We start from the raw sequence: 26,766 nt of genomic DNA on the forward strand, positions 1-26,766 counted from the left end.
AAGGGTCTAGGCCCGAAACGTCAGCTTTTGTGCTCCTGAGATGCTGCTTGGCCTGCTGTGTTCATCCAGCCTCACATTTTATTATCTTGGAATTCTCCAGCATCTGCAGTTCCCATTATCTCTAATAATCAACAATGTTTTGTTCTGGAAGAAAGCCTTTCCAATCAACTTATAACTGTCTTTTTAAATATTTTGTTCAGTTGATAAGGTACTACACAAAAGGTTATTGCAGAAGATAAAACTCATGGTTTTGTGGTTAACATACTGTAGAGAGAAGATTGGCTGGCTAACAGGGAGCAGACTGTAGGAATAAATGGGCCTTTCCCAGAGTGGCAGGGTAATGTGCCACAGTGGTTGGTGTCAACTGTACAATTTTTACAGATGATTTAGATGAAGGGACCAATGGACAACGTTGCTGATGACAAAGATAGGAAAGTGAGTTGTCAGGAGGACATAAGGAGTCTGCAAAAGAATATAGATGGTGTTTTGGCAAAGATCTGACAAACAGAGAGTAATACGGAAAAGTGCAAAATTGTCCATTTTGGCAGAAAGAATAAAATAAAGCATAGAATATAAACGGTAAGAGATTGCAGACCTCTGTGACACAGTGAGATCTGCAAGTTCAAATGTATGAATCACAGAAGGTTAGTACACAGATGCAGCAGGTAAGCAGGAAGGTAGTAGAATGGTGTGTTTTATAGCAAGGAGAATTGAATACAAGAGCAGGGAGGTTAGTCTCAGTTATATAGGCTATTGTTAAGACCGCACCTGGAGTAATGTGTAAAGTACTGGTCACCATACTTACGGCAGAATGTTATTGCTTTGAAAGAAATTCAGAGAAGATTTACTAGACTAATACCTGGAACAAGCAGATTGCCTTATGAGGGAAAGCTACACATGCTAGGCCTACATCCTGTAGAGTTTAGGAGAATTAGAGATGACTCAATTGGAAATGTATATTTCTAAGGTTGGGTGGATGTGGAAAGGATATTTCTTCTTGTTGGATAATCTAGAACTAGGGCATCATAGTTTAAACATGAAGGGTCACAGATTTAATACAGATGCGGAAAAAATTTTTGATTGTTTAGCATCTCTGGAATTTCATTCCTCCAAAGACAATGGTTGCATAATCTTTAAATATGAGTAAGGCAGCAGTCAATAGATTCTTAATTACCAGAAGAATGAAAGATTATTGGGGATATCCAGAAGTGTTGAGGTTAAAATCGGATCAGTCATGATCTTACTGAAGAGCTCGAAGGGCCAAGTTGACCTACTTTTATTCCTTGTTCATATGATGAAAAGTATTTCACCACCACTTCTTTTGACTGCTCCACTGTGGCTAAATAATCAGACTGCTTTTCCAACATATAATACTGGATGAGCAGAAGTATGTTCCAATTAAATATTAGGAAAAGTGAGGTCATCATTTTCAATTCTGGATCCAAACTCCAATCCCTAGGTAGCAACTCTACTCCTCTCCTTGTCAACTGCCTGATTTTAAACCAATCCATTCACAACCTATGGTGTCACATTTGATCCCAAGATGAGCTTCTAACCTCATATTCATTGTTGTCACCAAAACCACTGATTTGCACCTCTGTAACAGCGTCCAGCATCACCTGTTTCAGTTCATCAGCTGCTCACTCTTGCCTTTGTTATCTCTAGATCTGAACTTTACAATGTGCATCCAGTTAGTCTGTCACATTCTACCCTCTATAAATTTGAGGTAATCCAAAATCACATCTTAAGTTGCATTAGGTGCATTCCCCCATCACGTCTGTGCTTGCTAGTATACATCGGCTCCTTCCAAGCAAAAGTTTTATGTCACAATTCATACCCACGTTTTCGAATCCCTCCACAGCTGCTCCACACGCTATGTCTATTTTCTTCAGCTATCCCAAATCTTTGCCACTGCGATTCCGGTCTCCAGTTTGTCCTTGAACTTAAATGCCCCGTTATTCTTGACTGTACCTTCACTTGCTGAGGCTTAAACTTTGGAATATTTCCCCTTCGACTCTTTACTTCTCTGTCTCTCTGTCCTCCTTTAGAGTTCTACTTTGCCAAGTTTTGGATCATCCTACCAAATATTGTCCCATGTTGCACCATGTCATACCTGCGCTGTACACTCAGATTTCACTACATTAAAGACACTTAATAAAAATTAGTTAGTTATTCTTAGTTTCAACATGTCTCTTGCATAACTGGAGCCCGTCTCTCTGCCTTTTGTTGATGTTTCCCTCAACGTCTGTTGTAATTGGTGTGAAATGTAATTCCAGTGATGTTCCTTTGTTAGCCTAGAACCAATTAGACTGTGACCCCTAGCATTTAAACACCATTATAATGAATTATGACTGGATCAGATTTGTCCTTTTTTTGTGAGAACGTCTGACCAAAAATACAGACTCATGCATTTTAGTTACAAACTCCAGGCATAAGACCCAAATATTTAAGCCCCATTGATCTCAGTTGTTCCTGCCATGGTAAGCATTGTGTCACTAACTTGAAAGACAGTGATTTCACAGTAGGTGCTGTCATGAAATCACGTACCATTCCTTCCTCCACCTTGCTGTGTAGACATCAGAAAACATCTCCTGTTGCTTTAAAAATACATGAGGTTCTTCCTGGCTATTTAGATTCGGATGAGATAATTGGCCCTCACTGCAACTCTTTGGCAGTAAGATTCGACAGGCTAATTATTTTGTATCAATATAAACTCAAGAATTGCAATTAAATGGCACATTTGGAACAGATGTGCAAATTAGGTGGATTAGCCATGCTAAATTACCCATAATGTTCAGGGATGTGTAGGTTAGATGCATTAGCCGTGGGAAATAGGTTAGGGGAATGGTTTGGGTGGGATGATCTTTGGAGGCTCATTGTAGACTTGTTGGGCCAAATGGCTGTTTCCACACTCGGGATTCTATGGAATTTTGCAACCTTTGGTTATTGAAAACAGTATATCTTTATTCGCAAGCAGAGAAAGCTGTGAATTTGTTTTATTTGAGCCCATCCCAAAATTATTTTTTTAAAGAAACAAGTGACCAAAATTTAAATTTGCTATATATGTTGTTTTCTGCAGTGGTTGATTTCTCTTGAGATATTAATCACACTCAAAATAGATCAAGTAAGGAATGATTACAGAACTAGTGCTGTTACAGACTGTTCTTTAGGAACAGTTTCATACAGAGGTTTCTCACAAATACTTGCGTGCTACAGTATGAGGTTTATTTAGGAAAAAAGGATAGCACAGGATAGGAAAAAGTGAGGGAATTGTTTCTTTTCGGAGACATTACAATGTAAATTTGAGTTTTCTTTACAGGCTTTAATGGAAGTTGAAAGTACCCAAGCTGCAAGAGGCGTCTTTGAACTGGAAGCTGCATTTGAAATAAACTACAGCAGTTTACCAACAGATCTCAAAGTAAGCAGTTGTAATATTTGATTACTTTAGAAACATTGTTCAGTTCTTATTGTTGAGGATGTATGGCCTTTATTAAAATTGGAATACATTGAGCTATTTGAAGACATCTAGATTTAAAACGATTTTACCAAGGTTTTGAAGAGAAATGATGGTTTAAGTTTAATGTGAGTTGTTTTCTATCTGCTGTTTATAGCAATTGAAGTGACTGGAAAAAAAGCCAAGCAAAGCTTTTAAAGAGATAAAAGATAGGGTTTATTGCCCCGAATAGCAGGAAAACCTAACTTTTAAAGAGATTATGAGGACTCTGCTGATAATTGCCTTGCTATTTTTTGTGAACTTGTTTTCTGTTTGTCAGACCTGTGGAGTTCAGAAGGAAGAAAACCTCCAAAGCAACATCAACGTTGCAAATATTTCTCTCTCCCTTTCTTGCTTAAAGTACTTAGGAACTACAGTAAAGTTTCCATACCTCATTGTTTTGACTACCTTTTAAAGTCTGAAGAGCTGCACTGTGACCACTATTCAAAGACTTGGATTGAGCTTGAACTCCGCACAAACTGAAGCCTTGTTTGAAAAGATCTTCCAACAATCTGTATCGGTCTGCAGTTCAGTTTGGTCAACATGAAATCTGCTGGTCATCCCTGTAGCTTAATTAATTAACCAGTGTTACAACATTTTCTTAAGAACAAGTTTCATTTTATAATAAACAGATTATTTTGAGTTCATTTAAACAGGTATTGTACTATTCTTTTTCATTCTCATAGCAGTAGAAAGGGGAAGCAATTGACCATTTTGGTGACTGAATCAAGATCATTGATACTAATGGCTCAACTTGTAGAGTAATGAGACTTGATTGCCAGCACATTCCTGCCATCACAGTCGTAACATTACACCCAATCATTCACCCTGCTAAAATTTAAGTGAAGTTAACTAGATAACCTTTAGGGGCTAAACTTATGACTGACTCATGGATTTTTTTCTATGCATATACCACTGAAATGGCAATTATAATTCATTTATAGTACCTTTTATATTTAATTATAGACTTCGCCTACTCAACTGAGAATGATGAAAAATGATAATGTCTCTTAAGGATACTGATGTTCATTTCTGAAGAAATCAATGCATTTTAGTTGAATTAGTCAAACACTATATTCGTGTTTGATTAAGAAACAAAGAAACCTACAGCACAGGAACAGGCCCTTCGGCCCTCCAAGCCTGCGCCGATCAAGATCCTCTGTCTAACCTGTCATCTATTTTCTAATGGTCTGTGTCCATTTGCTCCCTGCCCATCCATGTATCTGTCCAGATATTTCTTAAAAGACGCTAATGTGTCTGCGTCTACCACCTCCGCTGGCAACGCGTTCCAGGCACCTTCTAGCCTCTGTGTAAAGAGCTTTCCACGCATATCTCCCTTAAACTTTCCTCCTCTCACTTTGAACTCATGACCCCTAGTAATTGAGTCCCCCACTCTGGGGAAAAAGCCTTTTGCTATCCACCCTGTCTATACCCCTCATGATTTTGTAGACCTCAATCAGGTCCCCCCTCAATCTCCGTCTTTCTAATGAAAATAATCCTAATCTGTTCAATCTCTCTTCATAGCTAGCACCCTCCATACCAGGCAACATCCTGGTGAACCTCCTTTGCACCCTCTCCAAAGCATCCACATCCTTTTGGTAATGTGGTGACCAGAACTGTACACAGTACTCCAAACGTGGCCGAACCAAAGTCCTATACAACTGCAACATGACCTGCCAACTCTTGTACTCAATACCCCGCCCAATGAAGGAAAGCATGCCATATGCTTTCTTGACCACCCTATTGACCTGCATTGTCACTTTCAGGGAACAATGGACCTGAACACCTAGATCTCTCTTTCATCAATTTTCCCTAGGACTTTTCCATTTACTGTATAGTTTGTCCTTGAATTTGATCTTCCAAAATGCATCACCTCGCATTTGCCCGGATTGAACTCCATCTGCCATTTATCTGCTCAACTCTCCAGTCTATCTATATTCTGCTGTAATTTCTGACAGTTCCCATTACTATCAGCTACTCCACCAATCTTAGTGTCATCAGCAAACTTGCTGATCAGACCACCTACACGTTCCTCCAGATCATTTACATATATCACAAACAACAGTGGTTCCAGCACAGATCCCTGTGGAACACCGCTGGTTACAGGTCTCCAATTTGAGAAACTCCCTTCTACTACTACCGTCGGCCTCCTGTTGCCCGGCCAGTTTTTTATCCATCTAGCTAGCACACCCTGGACCCCATGTGACTTTGCTTTCTCCATCAGCCTGCCATGGGGAACCTTATCAAACGCCTTACTGAAGTCCATGTATATGACATCTACAGCCTTTCCCTCATCAATCAACTTTGTCACGTCCTCAAAGAATTCTATTAAGTTGGTAAGACATGACCTTCCCTGTACAAAACCATGTTGCCTATCACTGATAAGCCTATTTTCTTCCAAATGGGAATAGATCCTATCCCTCAGTATCTTCTCCAATATCTTATCTCATATCTCTTCTCTCATATCTTAAATATGAGATTTTTCTGTATTTCCATTAAACTCAATATTAAAATAGGAAGCCAGTTGTTGAACCAGGGAAGGTATATTGGCATATGAGGAAGGGCCACTGGACCAGAAACGTTAACTGTGCTTTCTCTTTACTGATGCTACCAGACCTGCTGTGTTTTTCCAGCAATTTCTGATTTTGTTTAGGCAAATGAGGTGTTTGGCTTCTGAGCAAAGTTTGAGCAGTTTAAGAATTAAGAAAGAAAAGTAATCCAGTTGAAACAAACATGATTCTAAGAGTATTTCACAGGATAGATTTTACCCCTCAAGGTGAAATCTACATAAAGGGGACATGGTTTCCAAATAAGTGGTCTCCATTTAAGGTTGAGAGGAGGGATTAAGACTGAAGGGATAAACAGTTTCTTCACTCCGGGCTGCTGGTGTTTCACATTCTAGTCCATAGAGAGTAGTGGAGGCTGGGTAATTGTAAATATTCAGACCTGAAATAGTCAGATTTTTGAATGACAAGAAGTCAGGAAGATTTTAAAGTAGATTTTAAAAGAATCGTGAGTTCAGCCATGATATTGTTAAGAAATGGAGAATGCTTGAGCGGCTGAATAGCCTACTTCTTCTGTTTCTTGTGTTTTTATTTTCTGAACTGTTCCCACTGCAAATACATCCTTTTTATTAAGTCAAGATAGCAAAACTGTACACAGTGCTCTAGATGCAGTCTCACAAATGCCCTGTACAGTTATAGCAAGATTCCTCTATTTATATACTCTACCCCCTTGTAATAAAGGCCGGCATTACAGGTGCTTACACATATCTTCATGCTAAGCTATTGTGATTCATATATAAGAACATGCATGCTTCTCAGTACTGAAGTATTCTGCAGCGTTCCTCCATTTAAATAATATTCCACTTCATATTCTTCCTGTCAAAATGAAAAACCTCACACTATATCACTCCACATAATACTGTTTTGCTAATTTTTTGCCTTACACTTAAACTATCAATATTCACTTACAAACTCTTTTCAACTGGATTTTCACAAAGCTGAAGAGCCTCATTGCAAAATGGCTGAGGTCAAAAATTGGATGCCTCACCCCCTCAAACAGGGTACCTGCCATTTTCAAGGAATGGATTGTGTCTCATGCATGCAGGTCTTGACCAGACAAATCAGCAGATGATTTGTGAAGAGTGTTGTGCTCAGATTAGAACTGGTAGTAGCAAGGCATTTGAGTAGCCACAAAATATCCTTTGGATATGGCCCCAGAAGAGCGTTGGGGAAGTTCAGGTGTCCTTTGAGGGAGGGATGATGCCCCTGAGGATTGTTAAAAGTAGACATTATTGCACAATAAAGTTCACTAACTGTCAAGCTGATTGCAACAATCAAAAGCAACTGTCAAAGATATCAAGAAGGACTGGCAGCTGTCAAAGCATTTATAACCCCTGCCCTTCAAACCTTTGAACAAACTGAGATGTTACAAAAAAAAACTTGACACAAACCTAAGGACTACCATTACTGGAATAGTACTGCCATGACTGACTTTGCAACTTTCAGTTTTCATAGCAGGATGGCTGTCATTTCATAATCTGATTGTTTACTTCATGTGGTTATAAACTGTTTGAAATGGAAGTGACAGCAGCCAGCAGGGGGTGCCCTGAGAGTCTTCCAAACCCCATGAAGTCTTTCCTCTTGCTCTTGCTTCCATCACTTGAAGTTGGTTAATGAATTAATAATCAGTGTTAAACATCTGTCAGAACAAACTCAGAGGGTGGAAAGGACAGAGAATGTTCTCAGGATGGAGGAGTTCGGTCTCCATAAGAAAGATTGGCTCAGTAACACCATTACTGACTGAACCAGCTGTAGTAAAGGACATTGTTGTTGGATTGTATCTGTAACAGGTATTATGGGAACATCCTCATCAGTATATCAGCTACAATTTCATTTTCCATGATCGTATTGGAAAATGACTACCACAGTCTATGGAAATGAAGTTTCTTCTTTATTCAGCCCTTTGGCACTATCACTGTGCAAATTTGAATAGTTTTCAACTGATCTAATAACTCAAAACCAGGCTTCCATGAGTCATTTTTTGGCATCAATAGTGTGTGTTCATATGTAGGAAAGTCTAGACAACATTCATATCGTAAAAGTGACAGGCAAAGACCCTCTCCAATAAGTGGGACTCTAACCATCTCCCAATGATGTTCAATTACACTACCATCTTAGAATCCTGTACAGTCAGTGTCTTGGATGTTACCATTGACAAGGTTGTGAATTGGAAGGGCCACATAAATAAACTATGGCTACCAAAGCCAGTCAGCAGCCAGGAGTTCTGTAAGTAAGTAATTCACCCGGCTCATCAATGTTACAGCTCCTACCTGCACTCTAGAAGCTCAGTACTATTCAGAACAAAACTGCTGGCTTGATTGGCACTCCGTTCACCATCTTCAGGATTGACTCCCTTCAACACGTGTAGCAGATACTATCTACCGCTATAGCAACTCAATAGCACCTTCCAATCATGCAAACTCTATCACTTGGGAGAATAAAGGCCATAGATGCATTTGAACTCCACTATCCACAGGTTTCTCTCCAAGCCATACAAAAGCCTGACTTGGAATTTTATGCCCCTTCTTTCACTGTCATAGGATCAAAATGCTCAAACTTTCTGACAGCATTGTGTGTGAACCTACAATCCAAATTCTGCAACAGGTCAGGTCAGCCACTCAAAATCATTTTCTCAAGGAAAATTAAAAGTTGGCTGAGTCAGCAAAGTCCACATACCAGAAACAAGTAACAAAAATTCTGTTGCTTGTCTATATAAGAGATTTTGCACTTCTATTATTGCTTCACTGGTGTAGTGTGCTGGAAGTCAAACCTTCCTATTCTTGGAGTCATCTTAAAGCTGAAAATTTTGAAAAGTAAGCTGAATGGTAAGCTAATGGCTCCCAATTCTTTACCTGTAGCTACAGCCTATTTACTTGTAACAAATAGTAATTAAGTACAAAAAGCTGGTCTGTGCTTTCTGTCAAACTGGGTCTGAAAGACAGATAAAGAAGGTGGAAGCACATGGGTGCAGGGGAACTTGCCAAGTAAAATCCAGAAGTAACTTAATGGTAAGAGGATAGTGAAAGAAGTTTGTTTGTGTGACTGGAGGCTGATGTCCAGTGGTGTGCTAGACGGATCAGTGCTGGAACCCAAATTGTTTACAATACATATAAGTAAGGTAGAAGAAAGTGTGGGGACAATGGTAAGTAAGCTTGCTGACAACACGAAAATTGGCATTGTGGTGACAGTTAAGAAGAAGGCCCTGGATTACAGGATGATATAAACAGATTGTTCAGATGGACAGATCAGTGGCAGGTCGAATTTAACCCCTATTGATGTGAGGTCATGCACTTTGGAAGAAAACACAAGACAAGGGAGCACTCAATGAAAGGCATGATACTAGGAGCCTCAGAGGAACAAAGGAATCTTGGGGTGCTTATTCACAGATTCCTGAAGACACTTGCCTTTTTCTGTCATTGCCTCAGTTGTAAGATGAGGGAGGTTATGTTGGAGGTGTGCAGGACTTTGGTTAGGTCACAGTAGGAGAACTGTGTGTAAATTGATAAATATATTTAAGGCAGAGACAGATTGGTTCTTGATCAGTAAAGGGATCAAAGATTATGGGAACAAGATGGAAGAAAGGGGTGAGAAACATATCAACCATGATCGGATGGTGGAACAGACTCGATAGACCAAGCGGCCTGATTCTACTGCTGTGTCTTATGGTCTTTTAGGTTCTTGGAGGGTGGAAAACACGACCAAGGAGAGTTGTTGAGGTGCACAATCTCATAACTTTATAAAGTACTCAGATGAGCACTTGAAATGTCATAACATTCAAGGCTATTGGCCGAGGGCTGGAAAGTGGGATGAGTATATATTCAGAGTACATTTTTGTCAATGCAAACTCAATGGGTCAAAGGCCATCTTCTGTCCTGTGTGATTCTGTGCTTCACACTGCTAAGGGGTTTAGCTTCCTGAGAACCAATCACATAATTGTTACCAGGCAGAAGCCTTTGTCATCGATAACTGATCTCTGGTCAAGAGATCAATCAGCTGTTTGTTGCCAGCCAAAGCTGTATTCGTACCCCTTGGCTCCAGCTCATCTGCAACAAGGTTTCTGCTGCTGCTTGAACAAGCAGTTGTGTGAACAGCACGAACAATACATATCAAGTTACTTGCACTTAAACCAGCTGTTTTCCCATTTCAGTCCACGATCGAAGCCCAGAAAGCTAATAAGATATTGTCATTACACTTGAATCAAATGCTTGTTTGGTAAAGGATTAGGCAGTTAAAGAACCGTAAATTTACTGAGTGGGCTTTTAAAAATGAGATGTTTTAAAATTTGTAATAAATATTTAGAATTTCTTTTTAAGGCAGAGGTAGATAGATTCTTGATAAGAGGCTGAGGGGTTATTGTGGAGGGTTAAGATGGGTGGGCTAAGATATGAAATAGATCTTATTGAATGACAGAACCTAATTCTCTATTTGTATCTTATCAGAAACATTTACTCAGCAGATCTAGTAGCATTTGTGGAGAGAATAACAAAGTTAACAGTTAATCGTGTCTCTCTCCACAAGTACCAATTTGAGTGTTTACACTTTTTCTGTTAGTATACATCCATATGCTAAGGAATGTGAAGGCACCCAATTTAATATTATGGTATGTGTTAAATACTACCTTAAACATTTGTAGTAGTATTATATTGGTCAATAAATAAATAACTTCTACTAAAGTCTATTAAATTTAGTAATTTAATAAATCTGATTTCAAGGTTTTTCAACACTCCCAATTGCTGTATAATTCTCGCAATTAGATTTCAATTATTTTGCATTTTTGTTTAGACCATAACCCAAGCTACATAAATTTATCAATTTCCTCAGGGCCTCACATCTCTTAAGGACATTGAGATGGAGGAGAACAGATTGAATAAGCTATTGGAAGAAAAGGAGACAATTTTACAAAGAACTGCTGCACCAAATTTAAGAGCTGTTGAAAAGCTACAAAATACATGGGATAAGTTTCAAGAGTCATTGTCTGGTAGGTTCAATGTTTGGTGTATTGAGCTGACTTTGCAATTGCTGGCTTTCATCCCAAAATGATTGAAATTTTGCTTTAGTTACAGTCGAAAATTGGTTACTTGAAAGCTTCATTTTAGAACACTTACTGATTTACAGTAATTAAATGAATTAGATTTATTTTCTAATTACAGGTATGTGCTCTTAATGAGGTGTTTCCTGTTTTTTAGTCTTCTGCCATTGTATTTGGTCAATTTCTGATGTTTGATTATGGTGCTTTGGTTTGGCAGACTTAGACTCTATTGAACAAAAGACTCTGGAATACCAAGCCAATGAAAAAGTGCACTAGGGTGGGAGAAGAGTGTATGTTATTCTGTAAAATAGTAACAGTGGGAATGATGACTAAATAACAAGAAAGGCATTCTGTGTCTGAGAAGATTTGGGGAGTAAAACAAACCCAACCAAGTCAGTCGTCAATGTCCCCCATTTAAGGCAGCTTGAATGCTGGATTTCACTGGACGAATAATATTTGATCTACAGCAAAATCATTTCAACAAATGAACCCAATGTGAGAAAACAGCCTTGAAATAGCTAGAAAATAAGCTTATGAGAAATTAAATTGTTTACATTTTTTCCAATCCATTTTAGTCTAAATTTTCCCATCTAGAATATCTGTTCTTTCTCAGCATTTGAAACAAGCAGAAAGAAAGCTAGAATATGCAGACAGGATTTTGAATTTGTCAAAAGAAGAAGATACGATTTGTTTAATCAGTGCTTTGAGCATGTCTCCGTGAAAATTGATCAGATCTACAAGATGATGTGTCAAAATACCAGTGCTCAGGTAAATCATATTTTTAAAATGGAATTTCAGTATCATGATTCTTGTCCCAAAAAATCAGCTTTGTACCCTTTTGTTTCAGTTCAGTTAATTTGTATTTTATGTAAATAATGAATATAACGATCTTTTTGTGTGGGTTAAGAGGTGAACAAGCTCTATGAAATACTTGTAAAATTTCACTGTGTCCGACTCACTCATTCAAGTGATGGAAAACTCTGCTCACGTGAAATGGAATCACCAAAAATAGCAGGTGCATTATCTCACTACAATGTATTGCCATTTTCCCCCCAAATCTTTAAAACTGAATGAAGTTGTTTGAGTGAGTGTTTAGAGATCTTCTAGTCTAAGCAGGAAGACTGTTAACCCAAGCTAAAGTAAACAGTGCAAGGGTTTCTTCTCCTTTTAAAGCAGTGGTTTCTGGGAGAGATTACTTGATGTTAAGACACCAGGTGTTTGATAGGCCAGTGGTTGCAGTTTCCATTAGTGAGCTAGCTGGGCTAAAACAGGAATGCTGATGTTTTACTTAATTGAGATATTTGGTCATAGAATTTGCCACAAAGCCCCAAATTGGCTGTTAATATTCATTGTGTCATGATCATATTAGGAGCTGTTAATGTCAAAAGAGGTCCAAAGGACAAGCAGTTAAATGACAATTAGAAACAAAACAGAACAAAGAACTATGAATGGTGGAGATCTGGAGTTTTTCTCTCCACAAATGCTGCCAGATCTGCTGAATTTCTCTCGCACTTTCTGTTTTTGAATTAAAAACAAAACATTGCAGGTGCTGTTAATCTGAAATAGAAATTTAAAGTGCTGGAGAAACTCAGTAGATCTGGGTAGAGAGAAACAGAATTAATGTTTCAAGTTCAGTGACTGTTCTTTGAAACTGGAAGGGGTGGAAGGCGATGTTTTTATGCTCTTAACAAAAGGAGAGCAGAGTGAATGAAATAGATGGTGATGGTTCCAATGGTAAAAGACAAAGAAAGTGTTATGGTAGTAAAGGATAGATTGAGATGCAAAATAGGTGTTAATGTTAGGTGTGAGTAGAAGAACTTTACTGTCAGCAAAAGTCAAGAAAACACAAACAAACCACGGCAGGGAGGTGTCATAAAAACAGAGGACAGAGTTCTAAAGCCTACAGGGTGCCCAAGCAAACATTGAGGTTGCATTGAGCTTCACTGGAACACTGCAGCAGCCCCAGGAGAGAAATGGTGGCATGGTAGTGGAATGGTATATTAAAATAGCAAACACTGGAAGGCCGAGATTACTCGAGGGCAGAATGGAGATGTTCCACAAACATAGAACATTACAGGGCCGAAGGGCCTGTACTGTGCTGTAATGTTCTATGTACAGCACAGTACAGGCCCTTCGGCCCTCGATGTTGTGCCGACCTGTCATACCAATCTCAAGCCCATCTAACCTACACTATTCCATGTACGCCCATATGCTTATCCAGTGATGACTTAAATGTACCTAAAGTTGGCGAATCTGCTACCATTGCAGGCAAAGCGTTCCATTCCCTTACTACTCTCTGAGTAAAGAAACTACCTCTGACATCTGTCCTATATCTTTCACCCCTCAATTTAAAGCTATGCCCCCTCGTGCTCGCCGTCACCATCCTAGGAAAAAAGATCTCCCTATCCACCCTATCTAACCCTCTGATTATTTTATATGTTTCAATTAAGTCACCTCTCAACCTTCTTCTCTCTAACGAAAACAGCCTCAAGTCCCTCAGCGTTTCCTCGTAAGACCTTCCCCCCCATACCAGGCAACATCCTAGTAAATCTCCTCTGCATCCTTTCCAAAGCTTCCACATCCTTCTTATAATGCGGTGACCAGAACTGTACGCAATACTCCAAGTGCGGCCGTACCACAGTTTTGTACAGCTTCACCATAACCTCTTGGTTCCGGAACTCGATCCCTCTATTAATAAAAGCTAAAACACTGTATGCCTTCTTAACAGCCCTGTCATCCTGGGTGGCAACTTTCAAGGATCTATGTTCACGGACACCGAGATCTCTCTGCTCATCTACACTACTAAGAATCTTACCATTAGCCCAGTATTTTGCCTTCTGGTTACTCCTACCAAAGTGCATCACCTCGCACTTGTCTGCATTAAATTCCATTTGCCACCTCTCAGCCCAGCTCTGCAGCTTATCTATGTCTCTCTGCAACCTACAGCATCCTTCGTCACTGTCTACAACTCCACCAACCTTAGTGTCATCTGCAAATTTACTAACCCATCCTTCTACGCCCTCATCCAGGTCATTTATAAAAATGACAAACAGCAGTGGACCCAACACCGACCCTTGCGGTACACCACTAGTAACTGGTCTCCAGGATGAACATTTCCCATCAACTACCACCCTCTGTCTTCTTTCAGCAAGCCAATTTGCGATCCAAGCTGCTATATTTCCCACAATTCCATTCCTCCGCATTTTGTACAATTGCCTACTGTGGGGAACCTTATTGAACGCCTTGCTGAAATCCATATGCACCACATCAACCGGTTTACTCTCATCTACCTGTTTGGTCACCATCTCAAAGAACTCAGTAAGGTTTGTGAGGCACGGCCTTCCCTTCACAAAACCGTGCTGACTATCCCTAATCAATTTATTCTTTTCTAGATGATTATAAATCCTATCCGTGATAACCTTTGCCAACACTTTACCAACAACTGAGGTAAGGCTCACTGGTCTGGAATTAGCAGGGTTGTCTCTACTCCCCTTCTTGAACAGGGGAACCACATTTGCTATCCTCCAGTCATTTGGCACTATTCTTGTAGACAATGACGAGTTAAAGATCAATGCCAAAGGCTCGGCAATCTCCTCCCTGGCTTCCCAGAGGATCCGAGGATAAATCCCATCCGGCCCAGGGGACTTATCTATCTTCACCCTCAGTAGGATTTCTAATACCTCTTCCTTGTGAACCTCAATTCCACCTAGTCTAGTAGCCTGTATCTCAGTATTCTCCTCGACAACATTGTCGTTTTCTAGAGTGAATACTGTTGAAAAATATTCATTTAGCGCTTCCTCTATCTCATCTGACTCCACACACAACGTCCCACTACTATCCTTGATTGGCCCTAATCTTACTTTCGTCATTCTTTTATTCCTTAAATACCTATAGAAAGCCTTAGGGTTTACCGTGATCCTATTCGCCAACAACTTCTCATGTCTCCTGGCTCTTCTGAGCTCTCTCTTTAGGTCTTTCCTGTCTACCTCGTAGCCCTCAAGTGCCCTAACTGAGCCTTCACATCTCATCCTAACATAAGCCGCCTTCTTCCTCTTGACCAGAGATTCCACCTCCTTCGTAAACCATGGCCCCCGCACTCTACAGCTTCCTCCCTGGCTGACAGGTTCACACAGGAGCTTTTCCTTGAATAAGCTCACATTTCTAATGTGCCCATCCCCTGCAGTTTCCTTCCCCATCTTATGCTCCCTAAATCTTGCCTAATCTCATTGTAATTGCCTTTCCCCCAGCTATAAGTCTTGCCCAGTGGTATACACCTATCCCTTTCCATCACTAAAGTAAACATAACAGAATTGTGATCGCTATCACCAAAGTGCTCACCTACTTCCAAATCTATCACCTGGCCGGGCTCATTACCCAGTACCAAATCTCATTTGGCTTCGCCCCTTGTTGGCCTATCTACATACTGTGACAGGAAGCCCTCCTGCACACACTGGACAAAAACTGACCCATCTATAGTACTCGAACTATAGTGTTCCCAGTCAATATTTGGAAAGTTGAAGTCCCCCATGACAACTACCCTGTCTCTCTCACTCATATCGAGAATCATCTTTGCTATCCTTTCCTCTACATCTCTGGAACTATTCGGAGGCCTATAGAAAACTCCCAACAGGGTGACCTCTCCTTTCCTGCTTCTAACCTCAGCCCATACTACCTCAGTTGACGAGTCCCCAAACATCCTTTCTGCAACTGTAATACTGTCCTTGACCAACAATGCCACACCTCCCCCCCCTTTTACCATCTTCTCTGTTCTTACTGAAACATCTAAATCCCAGAACCTGCAACAACCATTCCTGTCCTTGCTGTATCCATGTCTCTGAAATGGCCACCACATTGAAGTCCCAGGTACTAACCCATGCTGCAAGATTACCCACCTTATTCCGGATGCTCCTGGCATTGAAGTAGACACACTTTAAACCAACTTCTTGCTTGCCGGTGCCATCTTGCGTCCCTGAAACTTTCTTTCAGACCACCCTACTCTCAACCTTTTCTTTCCTCGAACTACAATTTTGATTCCCATCTCCCTGCTGAATTACTTTAAACCCACCCGAATACCCTTAGCAAATTTCCCCCCAAGGATATCGGTACCCCTCTGGTTCAGGTGAAGACCATCTTGCTTGTAGAGGTCCCAGCTACCCCAGAAAGAGCCCCAATTATCCAAGAATCCAAAACCCTCCCTCCTGCACCATCCCTGTAGCCACATGTTCAACTCCTCTCTCTCCCTATTCCTCGCCTCACTAGCATGTGGCACGGGCAACAAACCAGAGACAACAACTCTGTTTGTCCTAGCTCTCAGCATCCATCCTAGCTCCCTGAATTTCTGCCTTAAATTCCCATCTCTCTTCCTACCTATGTCGTTGGTGCCAATGTGGACCACGACTTGGGGGTGCTCCCCCTCCCCCTTCAGGATCCCAAAAACACAAAGGAGTCATCCAGTCTGTACTTTGTCTCATCAGTGATTTGTGAGCAGTGAATATGATAGACTAGATTGAGAGAAGTATAAGTAAACCCACTGCTTCACCTGAAATAACAAGGTATAGAGCTGGATGAACACAGCAGGCCAAGCAGCATCAGAGGAGCAAGAAGGATGATGTTTGGGGCCTAGACCCTTCTTCACCTGAAAGGTGTCTTTGGAGTTCTGCAGTTGCCCTATTATTAACTTCTATTTTGTGTTCCCATTGTTTCTGTACCACCGTTAACACTTCGTTTGTCTTTTGCCCTGGCCACCCTCACCTTCTGTTTCATTTTCTCCTCCCTTTTTGTCACAAGCATAGAAAGCCATTGTTTTCCAGTCACTTCCAAGGCAGAGTAGTTGGACTCTATGTCAGAGATAGTAGGAACTGCCGATGCTGGAGAATCTGAGATAACATGGTGTGAAGCTGGATGAACGCAGCAGGCCAAGCAGCATCAGAGGAGCAGGAAAGTTTGACTTTTCGGGTCAGGAACCTTCTTCATCTGAAGGGTGTCTTTGGAGTTTTGAAGAAGGGTCCCGACCTGAAACGTCAAACTTTCCTGCTCCTCTGATGCTGCTTGGCCTGCTGGGCTCTGTGTCAGATCTGTTTTGCACTCCATAGATTCTGTCAGACCTACATTCTCGAGCACTTTGTTTTTTAATTAAACTGTGTCACACAATTTCACCTTGTTAAAGAGAATCATTGCAAACACCACTAACTTTGCACTTTACCTGATAAAGAGGTATGCCAAAAACTCGCCTCTATTCTTAAATGTCTCCCTCTGCCACTGCCCCAAGAAGGTGTTTAGTTATCTTACAAAATTTTGAGGATTTATTTACCTTTCCTGGGAACAACCCAAAATTATACAACAGCCTATCAGGGTTTCCTTTACTTTTCATTAGCATTCTAGCTATTCCCTGAGCTACAAATTCTGTGGGAATCCTTCCATTTGCATTTGGCTAAGTGGTCCTCCAGTTTGTTTCACAGAAACTGTGGAATTTTCAGCTTTTTGTCCTGACTTTGGGCATATATAGAGTGCTTTTTCCCAGTCTGCTCCCACAGCCTCTATAAAGTTCTTTTCAAGCTAACTGGTTAAGTTGATTGCTTTCTGCCGCAAGGCCCTGCAAAGACTACAATAGTTTTCTTCTTCTAGCTTCAAACTGGGGAAATTTTTCAGCTGCTTCCACTGCAACACCCCACCCAAAGCACCCTAACAAATTCCAAATTTCGCTTGTGCCCCAACTATATTCCATGTGGTGAACAACGTTAGTATTTTCTATGCTAAATGCAAATCTGACAGATATTCATTTCATTTGCCTCTCCCCACTCGGAGAATTGCAGCCTACACAAGACCAATTCTGTAGTGCTTCAAGATAACAAAATGTGAGGCTGGATGAACACAGCAGGCCAAGCAGCATCTCAGGAGCACAAAAGCTGACGTTTCGGGCCTGGACCCTTCATCAGAGAGCTCATCCAGCCTCACATTTTATTATCTTGGAATTCTCCAGCATCTGCAGTTCCCATTATCTCTGTAGTGCTTCAGTCTGTTTCCAAAATAAAATGCTCGTTTTTGTCAGCAAACACGTACACAGATAAATAGAAAGAAAAGTTTTAACCAAGGCCAACTTGAATCATTTTGGCAATTGATAGGTTTTCAGATATTGTCAAACATCCATCATTGTTTTGCAGGGCAGAAATGACTGTTAGAAGGGGGCATAATTTTAAGGTGATTGGAGGAAGGTATGGAGAGATGTCAGGGGTAGTTTCTTTACACAGAGAGTGGTCGTCATGTGGAATGTGCTGTTGGCAATGGTAGTGGAGTCAGATATTCCAGAGACTTTTAAGTGACTTTTGGATAGGCTCATGGTTGATAGAATAATGTAGGATATGCAGGGTAGTTTGATCTTAGTAGGATAATAGATCAGCACAGTATCATGAGCTAAAGGGCCTGTACTATACTATGTTCTATTTTACTTTCAGCAGAAATCTGATTCCCTAACTTCTATTTGATTTTTTGAATTGATTGATTGAATCTGATAACAGTGGGGAAAAATCTGTTCCTGAACCTGCTGGTATATGTGTTTGAGCTTTTGTATCTTTTACCTGACAGAAAAGGTTAGAAAAGATTGTAGCTGGTGTGGCAGGAGTCTTTGATGTGGCTGCTTTTCCAAGGCAGTGAGAAGTGTAGATGCAGTCAGTGGTTGGAACGTTGGCTTATGTGATGGACTGGGATGTGTTCACAGCTCTGTAGTTTTTTATGGTCCTGGGAAGAACAGTTGCCACACCAAGTCATGATGCATCCAGCTAGAATGCTTTCTATGGTGCATGTATGAAAGTTGGTGAGAGTCTTTATGGACAAGCCTAATCTCCTTAGTCTTCTTGATCATCACATCAACATGGGTGGTCCAGGATAGATTGCTGATGATCGTCACTCCCAGGGACTTGATGCTCTCAACCATTTCCATCTCAGCTCCATTGATGTAGATAGGGGCGTGCTTTCCTCCTTGCTTCCTGAAATTGATGATCAGCTCTTCAGTTTTTTTGATGTTGAAACAGATTATTATCCTTACTGACACCAACAAGCACTCTATCTCTATCCTGCGTTCTGACTCATAATTGTTTGATATCCGGCCTGCAATGGTGGTGTCATCAGTGAACATTGGAGTTCAGACAAAATTTGACCACAGTCACAAGTGTACAGGGAGTACAGTAAGGGCCTGAGTATGCAGCCTTGAGGTGCACTGGTGTTGAAGATTGTCATGGAGGATATGCTGTTGCCTATCCTCAGTGATTGCAGTGTGTGGGTCACGAATTTGAGGATCCAGTTGCAGAGATCAGAGCAGAGACCCAGGTCTCAGAGCCTGGAGATTAGTTTGGTTGGGATTATAGTGTTGAAGTTCATGCTGTGGTCAATAAGTAATAGCCTGACGTAAGTATCCTTATCATTCAGATATTCCGGTGATCAGCATAGGGCTAGGGAGATTGTGACTGCACTGGTAGGCAAATTGCAAGGGATCAAGACATGCTGGGAGGCTAGAGTTGATATGAGTCATGACTAACCTCTTGACGCACTTCATAATAATAGAGGTCAGAGCCACCTGGCTGTAGTCATTGAGGCATGTTGCATGTGTTTTCTTTGGTACTGGAATGATGGTCTTCTTGAAGCAGTTGGGGACTTCAGATCATAGTAAGGAAAGGTTAAAGACGTCAGCGAATACTCCTGCCAGCTGATCCACACATGATCTGAGTGCATGACCGGGCACTCCATCTGAGCCAGTCACTTCCTGTGGGTTCAGTCTCTAGAAGGCCAATCTCACATCTGCAGCGCTGACTGAGAGTATAGGTGCATCCAAGACTGTCAGGGCAGGTGACACTATTTTGCTGATTTTCTGTTTGAACCAAGCATAAAATGCATTGAGCGCCTTGGGAAGGAATGTATTTTTGTCCACGATTCTGTTCTGCTTCACTTCGTAGCCTGTTAAGTCATGCAGGCCTTGCCACAGAAGGTAGGCGTCTATGTAGTTAGTTTGCGTCTCTGACTCAGTCTAGTATTACTTCTTGGCATCCCTGATGGCTTTATGGAGGTCATATCTGGATTTGCTTTAATGTTCAATTCGTCTGACCTGAATGTTGCACACCTGGTCTTCAGTAGGCAATGGATTTCCCAGTTCATCCAAGGTTTCCAGTTGGGGAACATATGGATTGACTTCTTTGGTGCGCAGTCCTCTCTACACTTGCTAATGAAGTCCATAATGGTGGGCAGGTAATTGCACTTTGTCTAAACTTCCTTGCTGCATTACAAGATTAGAGATAGATCATTCATTGCTCATGTTTAACGTTTCAACATCTAATATTGTCTGAATAATCTAGATTTGTTTTAGCACATCAGGAACAAAAACAAAGTTGCTGGAAAAGCGCAGCAGGTCTGGCAGCGTCTGTGAAGAAAAAAAATCAGAATTAATGTTTCAGGACCGGTGACCCTTCCTGAGAACTGACGGTGGCTGGGAAAGCGTTATTTTTTATGCAGAAAATTGGCGGGGTCTCGGGGAGGCAATAGGATAGAACCTAAGGAGAGAGAAGAACAGTGGGTTAGACAAAGGAGTTGATAACGATCAGGCTGGGAGGGCGAATAGTTGTTAATGGGGACTCTTAGTGACTAACAACAGGTGGCGGGTAATGGCAGGCTATGTGATGACACGGCCTGATGTATGAGGTAGGGGGCTGGCACATAGGAGAGTTTAGGCCCTAAAATTATTGAACTAGATATTGAATCTGGAGGGCTGCTGGGTCCCCAAGCGGAAAATGAGATGTTGTTCTTCCAGCTTGCGTTGAGCTTTGCTGGAACACTGCAGCAAACCAGAGACAGAGATGTTGGCCAGGCAACAGGCTAGTGTGTTAGAGTGGCAGGCAACAGGTAGTTCAGGGTCTTTTTTGCGAGCAGAATGTAGATGTTCTGAAGAGTGGTCACCCAGTCCACACTTCGCTTCCACATTGTTAGCAGTGAATGTAGTATACTAGATTCTGGGAAGTGCTGGTGAAGTGTTGCTTCACCTAGAAGGTATATATGGGCCCTTAAATACTGGGGAGGGAGGAGGTAAATGGGCAGGTGTTACTCCATCCCCGGCTACAGGGGAAGGTGCGATATGGCTGAGGCGGGTTGTTGGGGGTGAGGGAAGTGTGGACCAGGGTGGCCTGGAGGGAACAGACGCTGCGGAAAGCAGACAAGGGAGGGGAGGGGAATGTGTATCTGGTGGTGGCATTGCGCTGGAGGTCACAGAAATGGCACCTGATGATCTTCTGGATGTGGATGTTGGTGGGATGGTAGGTGAAGGGGAACCCTATTGCTGTTGTGGGAGGGAAGACAAGGAGTGAGGGCAGAAGTGCAGGAGATGGGTCGGACCTAGTTGAGGGCCCTGTTGACAACGGCGCTGAGGAGTCCTTGGTGAAGGAAGAAGGTGGACACTTTGGAGGCACCCTTGTCGAAGTTGACCTCATCTGAACATATACGACGGAGACAGCTTTAACTGTGATTAACTCCTAGCTCATTTGAATTTCACTTTTGGTAGGAGTGGTTTTCAGAATCATGATGAGATGCCTCCATTTATTTAGTTAAGCTTTAATTCCTAAAAATATAAGTTAAACACTAAAATATATGAATTGTAAACTCAATATTCCGAATGATTATAAGATATATTAATTCGGATCCACTTCAGCGTCAAAGAGACCCCACTTCTTCTAATCCCAGAAAGGCATTATACAGTTTGAAAATGTGGATTTTATACTTTGCTGTGTGGACTGAAATGATCAGGAGCTCTTTAGAAACATCATTGTAGGCAGCATCACTTCTTAGAGAATAGCATATACCATACCCCATAAGCTGGAGCTGTGAAGCTGCAATTATTGTTGCTTACCTTTCTATTATTAAGTCTCGACGGGATAAGCCCTTAAGAAGGTGTAATTCTAGAATGCGAATGCAGTTTAGCAAAAAAACATAAAAATAAGCTTTTAAAACTTCTATGGGTACATGAAAAGGAAATGTTTGGAAAAAATGAATGTGAGTACTTCAAACGTAGAGTCAGGAGAATTTATAATGGGTGATAGGGAAATAACAGAGAAGCTAATTATCATCTTGTATGTGTTTTTACTGAAGAAGATATCAGAAAACTGCTAGAACTAGAGATCCATGTGGCTGGGAGCTAGGGAGAAAGAGGAGTTCAAGGAATTTGGCATTACTAAGAAGATGGTACAAGAGAAATGAATGGAGCCAAAAGTTGATGAATCCCCAGGATCTAATAGTCTGCATCCCACAGAGTTGAAGGACGTGGCTATACAGAGAGTCAATGCGTTGGTGATTATCTTCCAAAATTCAGTTCTAAGGAAGGGTCACTGGACCTGAAATGTTAACTCTGACTTCTCTTCAAAGATGCTACTAGACCTGCGAAGCTTTTCCAACCATTTCTGTTTTTGATTCTGATTTCCAACATCCACGGTTCTTTCAGTTTTTAACCTGTTAGCTTTACATCTGTAATTAAAATAATGCTAGAATGTATATTGGACGTGGGCTAAATTGGCACATGGTTGGTATGATCTCATTGAGCGTAGTCAACATGAATTTGCAAAAGGGAAATTCTGTTTAATGAACTTGTTGGGAGATTTTTGAAGACATCGCAGAATTGATAAAGGAGAGCCAATGAGCATAGTAGTGAACAGAGATAATGGGAACTGCAGATGCTGGAGAATCCGAGATAACAAAGTGTGAAGCTGGATGAACACAGCAGGCCAAGCAGCATCTTAGGAGCACAAAAGCTGACGTTTCGGGCCTAGACCCTTCCATCAGAGAGAGCGTAGCAGTGAAGTTCAGTTTCAGTTGTATAGGAGCTTGCTTAGACCACACCAGGAATACTATGTGCAGTTTTGGTCTCAGTGGTTCATCAGACCTGTTTTCAGGATGGCAGGGTTGTCCCATGAAGAGAGTTTGGGAAACTGGTTCTGTATTCTCTTGTGTTTCAAATAACGAGAGGTGATCTCCTTGAAACGTACAAAATACTTAAAGGGCTAAACAAGCTATATGCAGGTAAGATATTTCCCTTTGTTTGGGAGTGTAGATCAAAGAGGCACAATTGAAGAATAAAGGGATGCCACTTAGGTCTGAGACGAGGAGAAGTTCTTTTAGTCATAATATTTTGTACCTTTGGAATTTTCTACCACAGATGGTTGTGGAGGTTCAGTCTTTGAATATGTTTAAGATGGAGATTGTTAGAGTTTTAATTAGTTATGGGGGTGATATGTGTAAATGGCATTGAAGCGTTCAATTAGATGACCATGTTGAATAACCAGGCAGGCTCGATAGACTAAATTGCCTGCTCCTGTTCCTGTAATACCTGTTAATCAGATGACACCTTCTCGAACTATCAGAGTCTTAGAGTTATGTCACATCTGCCTTCAACAATGCAGAAGGACCTGTTAGGGCAGTTTGATGTTCTAAATATTCAAATCTGATAGGATGTGCCAAGTTTACTCATCCAGCAGTTGTAGATTAGGAACAGGATTTAGCCATTAAAATGTTGAAGCTGTTTTGCCAGTGAATTAGATCATGGCTGACCCAGGTCTAATGCATGATATTGTTAAATATTAACTTTTCACAAAAAAATGACAAAAGGTATTTTAACCATATCTTTGATATTTTTATCAAAATTATGGAATCTAACTCAAGTTTTTGTAAGAATGAAAATTCAACATTTTTGGGCTATAACAAATTATTTTCACTACAAGAAAGCACAATAAAATGCAAAAATCTTGAAGTTGGGCAGTCAGATTGCTAGAACAGGAAGTGGAATTTTTACTTCTCTATTAGTCTACGTATTAGACACCCCAGAAAAATTTATTAAAAAATGCTTTTTGAGCAAAGAAATTAGTCTTGTAATCATATACTTCTAAAATCAATTTAGAGCATCGTGCTCTTCCAAGTTCACATGCTCACAAGGGCAGCATAAATATAGATACAGATCTACTTGGACAACAAAAAAAATGCTAAATTGATGTTTTTAGGGAACTGGCATGTAAAAGGTGTTGTAAAGAAATAATCTGAATATACTTTAAAAGATTGTGGACCCAAATAAATACAACAAATGTTTTATTAACCTGCACTTATGGGACCAGGACTGTGCCAATTGTTCAAATATCTGGATGATCAAGAGATACATGGAACAGCGGTAAACCCTGACCAAGTGAAGCTTGGTGCAATCAACATCCCTCAAAAAATCTACATAATAACATGAACACACCTCCTAAAAACAATGCACAAACCCAACAATGAGTAATAGAAATGTAATGCAGTGGGTATACACATCACTTACAATATCGTGGCATTTGAGATTTGAGAAGGTGCTGGTTAAAACAAACTTTGCTGTGTATCTTTTAAACAGTGGGCACTTTGCTAAGGGAAAGGCATTGGATACAACAGCAAAAATATGAATGCATGAAAATAGAAGTAGGACATTCAGTTCCTCAAACCGCAAACCTGCTCTGTCATTCATAAAATTGTGGCTCGCCTGTTTTGAATTTCATGTTTCCATATACCTAGATAACATCTGATTACCTTGCCTAACAAGAATTTCACTCTCTGATTTAAAAATATTCAGTGACCCTGCATCCAACTGGGTAGAGAGGCAGAAAGTTCTAAAGCCACACAACTCAAGAGGATTAAAAAAGATCTTCGTCTTGGTCCTCAAAGGGACATCCTTAGTTTTAAAATAGTGTCTCCAGTTCTAGACTCTTATCCAACAGAAAACATTGCTTCCCTGTTGACCTCATATAGCCTGCTTCCTGCACCTTTAGACTCTAGAATGTGCTGTTCTCAGAAGCTACCCAAAAACGTTCTATAAACTCATAATCCAGGCTGCTTTTGCCCACCTGATCTTTTCCAGTCTTTAGGTGTAGGTTTAGATCTGGCATGATTATCACTGTACCTCCTTACCTCCTGACAAGCTCCTGTTTCTTCCTATTGTATGGTTGCTGTTAAGCACCTGAACACCAGTCCCACAGTGACTTCTTGCCTTAATTATTTCTCATCCCAACCAAAATTATTTTTACATCCCTGTTTCCTGACCATATTTCATCCTGCCTATTGTGCTGATGCCATTATTAATTTATAGAGCCGCCTGTCCACTTTTCCAAACTTCCTGTCCCTTCTAAATGTTATGTACTCTTCAATATCAGGTCTTAAACCATGTCATCTAGCAGCCACAACTATAGTGGCTACTAATTCTTACTTGTGTGTTCCTTTCTACGCCATCAGCTTTGATTTCTATAGCACGTGCATGCAGGTACAGAATCTTCAGTTTGTGCTTTTAGTATTAGTTTGTTAAACTCATATTTTCACCCTCACATCATTATTAAAATGTGATGACCAGAGTTATTGCAGTTGACTCATCCTCAATGTTTACCACTTCTCCAGGTTTGACATTACTGGAAAAAACTGAAATTCGATTCTATTCTGATATCCAAGTCATTAATTAAATATCACGTACAAAACAATAATTGAGGTTTTCTTCTCAAAAGACTTTTATTTAAAAATAAGTTGTTCAAAATAATTTCATAATAATTATTTCTTTCATAATAATGGTATTAGCACTTGTAATCCAGAGATCCAGGTAAGGATCCCATGGCAGATTTTGAGATTAAGCTAATAATGACCATGAAATCGTTGTGAATTGTTATAAAAATGCACCTGGTGCATTGATGTTACTTTATTGGAAAGAAGGCTGCTGTCCTTACATGGTCTGTAATTGGTCTTGCAAGTTGTTCAGTTGTATGAATCTGTAAAAAGTCTCAAAAAGGAATGAAAATTGGCATCAGTTAAGGTACTAGAAATGATAAATAAACAAATCTGTTCACCTTACAAAGTCCCCCTTACCAACGCCTGAGATTAGTGCCAAAATTAGAAGATCTGTCTCACAGACTAGTGAAGCAACAGCCTGTTAGTCATCCTCAAAGAATTATATCTTGCAATGCCCTAAACACCAAATATGGGTTTTGACCGTCCCACCAAGGACAGATTCAGAAGAGATGGTGGGAAAGTAGTACACAGTCAGGAGGGATTTACCTTGCGAGTCTTGTGCACAAAAAGCAGGACAAATCCAACCAGGTCAACTTTTGCTCTTCCTATTCTTGATCATTTGTAAGTGGCAGATGGTGTCATCAACAGTGCTGTCAAGCAGCACTTGCTTAGCATTAAACTGAGCATCAGTGAGAAAGCTGAGTTCTGCCAGGATCACTCGGATCCTGGCTTAATTGTAGCATTGGATCAAATATGGACAATTGAGCTTAAATTCAGAAGTGAGATGAGAGTGACTGTCCTTGACATCATGGCTACTTTTGATCCACTGTGACAGCAAGGAGTCTGACAAAACTAGAGTCATTGCAAATTGAGGAAAAAACTCTGCTGATTGGATTCATACCTGCCACAAAGGAAGATGGGCGTGGTTGTTGGAGGTTGGTCATCTCAGTTTCAGGTCGTTGGAAGTCAGTTGTCTCAGTTCCAGGCCATCTCTGCAAGAGTTCCTCAAGGCATTGTCCTTGGCCCAACTATCTTCAGCTGCTTCATAAATGACTTTTCATTTATCATTGATGATTGCACAATTTCAGCACCATTTTTGACTTTTCAGATCCATGTCCAAATGCAGCAAGACCTGGAAAATATCCAGGTTT

General features: G+C 40.7%; 1 protein-coding gene across 1 annotated transcript in view; it reads left to right on the forward strand.

The window, feature by feature from the left end:
• LOC125460833 (structural maintenance of chromosomes protein 1B-like) overlaps positions 1-26,766 on the forward strand; it is a 148,035-nt gene that overhangs the window by 84,237 nt on the left and 37,032 nt on the right. Inside the window, exons 20-22 of the mRNA XM_059652374.1 lie at positions 3,320-3,418; positions 10,879-11,035; positions 11,700-11,854. Coding sequence (XP_059508357.1) covers positions 3,320-3,418; positions 10,879-11,035; positions 11,700-11,854 — 411 coding nt within the window. The remainder of the gene's footprint in view (positions 1-3,319; positions 3,419-10,878; positions 11,036-11,699; positions 11,855-26,766) is intronic.

The sequence above is a fragment of the Stegostoma tigrinum genome, chromosome 18, assembly GCF_030684315.1.
Source record: "Stegostoma tigrinum isolate sSteTig4 chromosome 18, sSteTig4.hap1, whole genome shotgun sequence".
Lineage (NCBI taxonomy): Eukaryota > Metazoa > Chordata > Chondrichthyes > Orectolobiformes > Stegostomatidae > Stegostoma > Stegostoma tigrinum.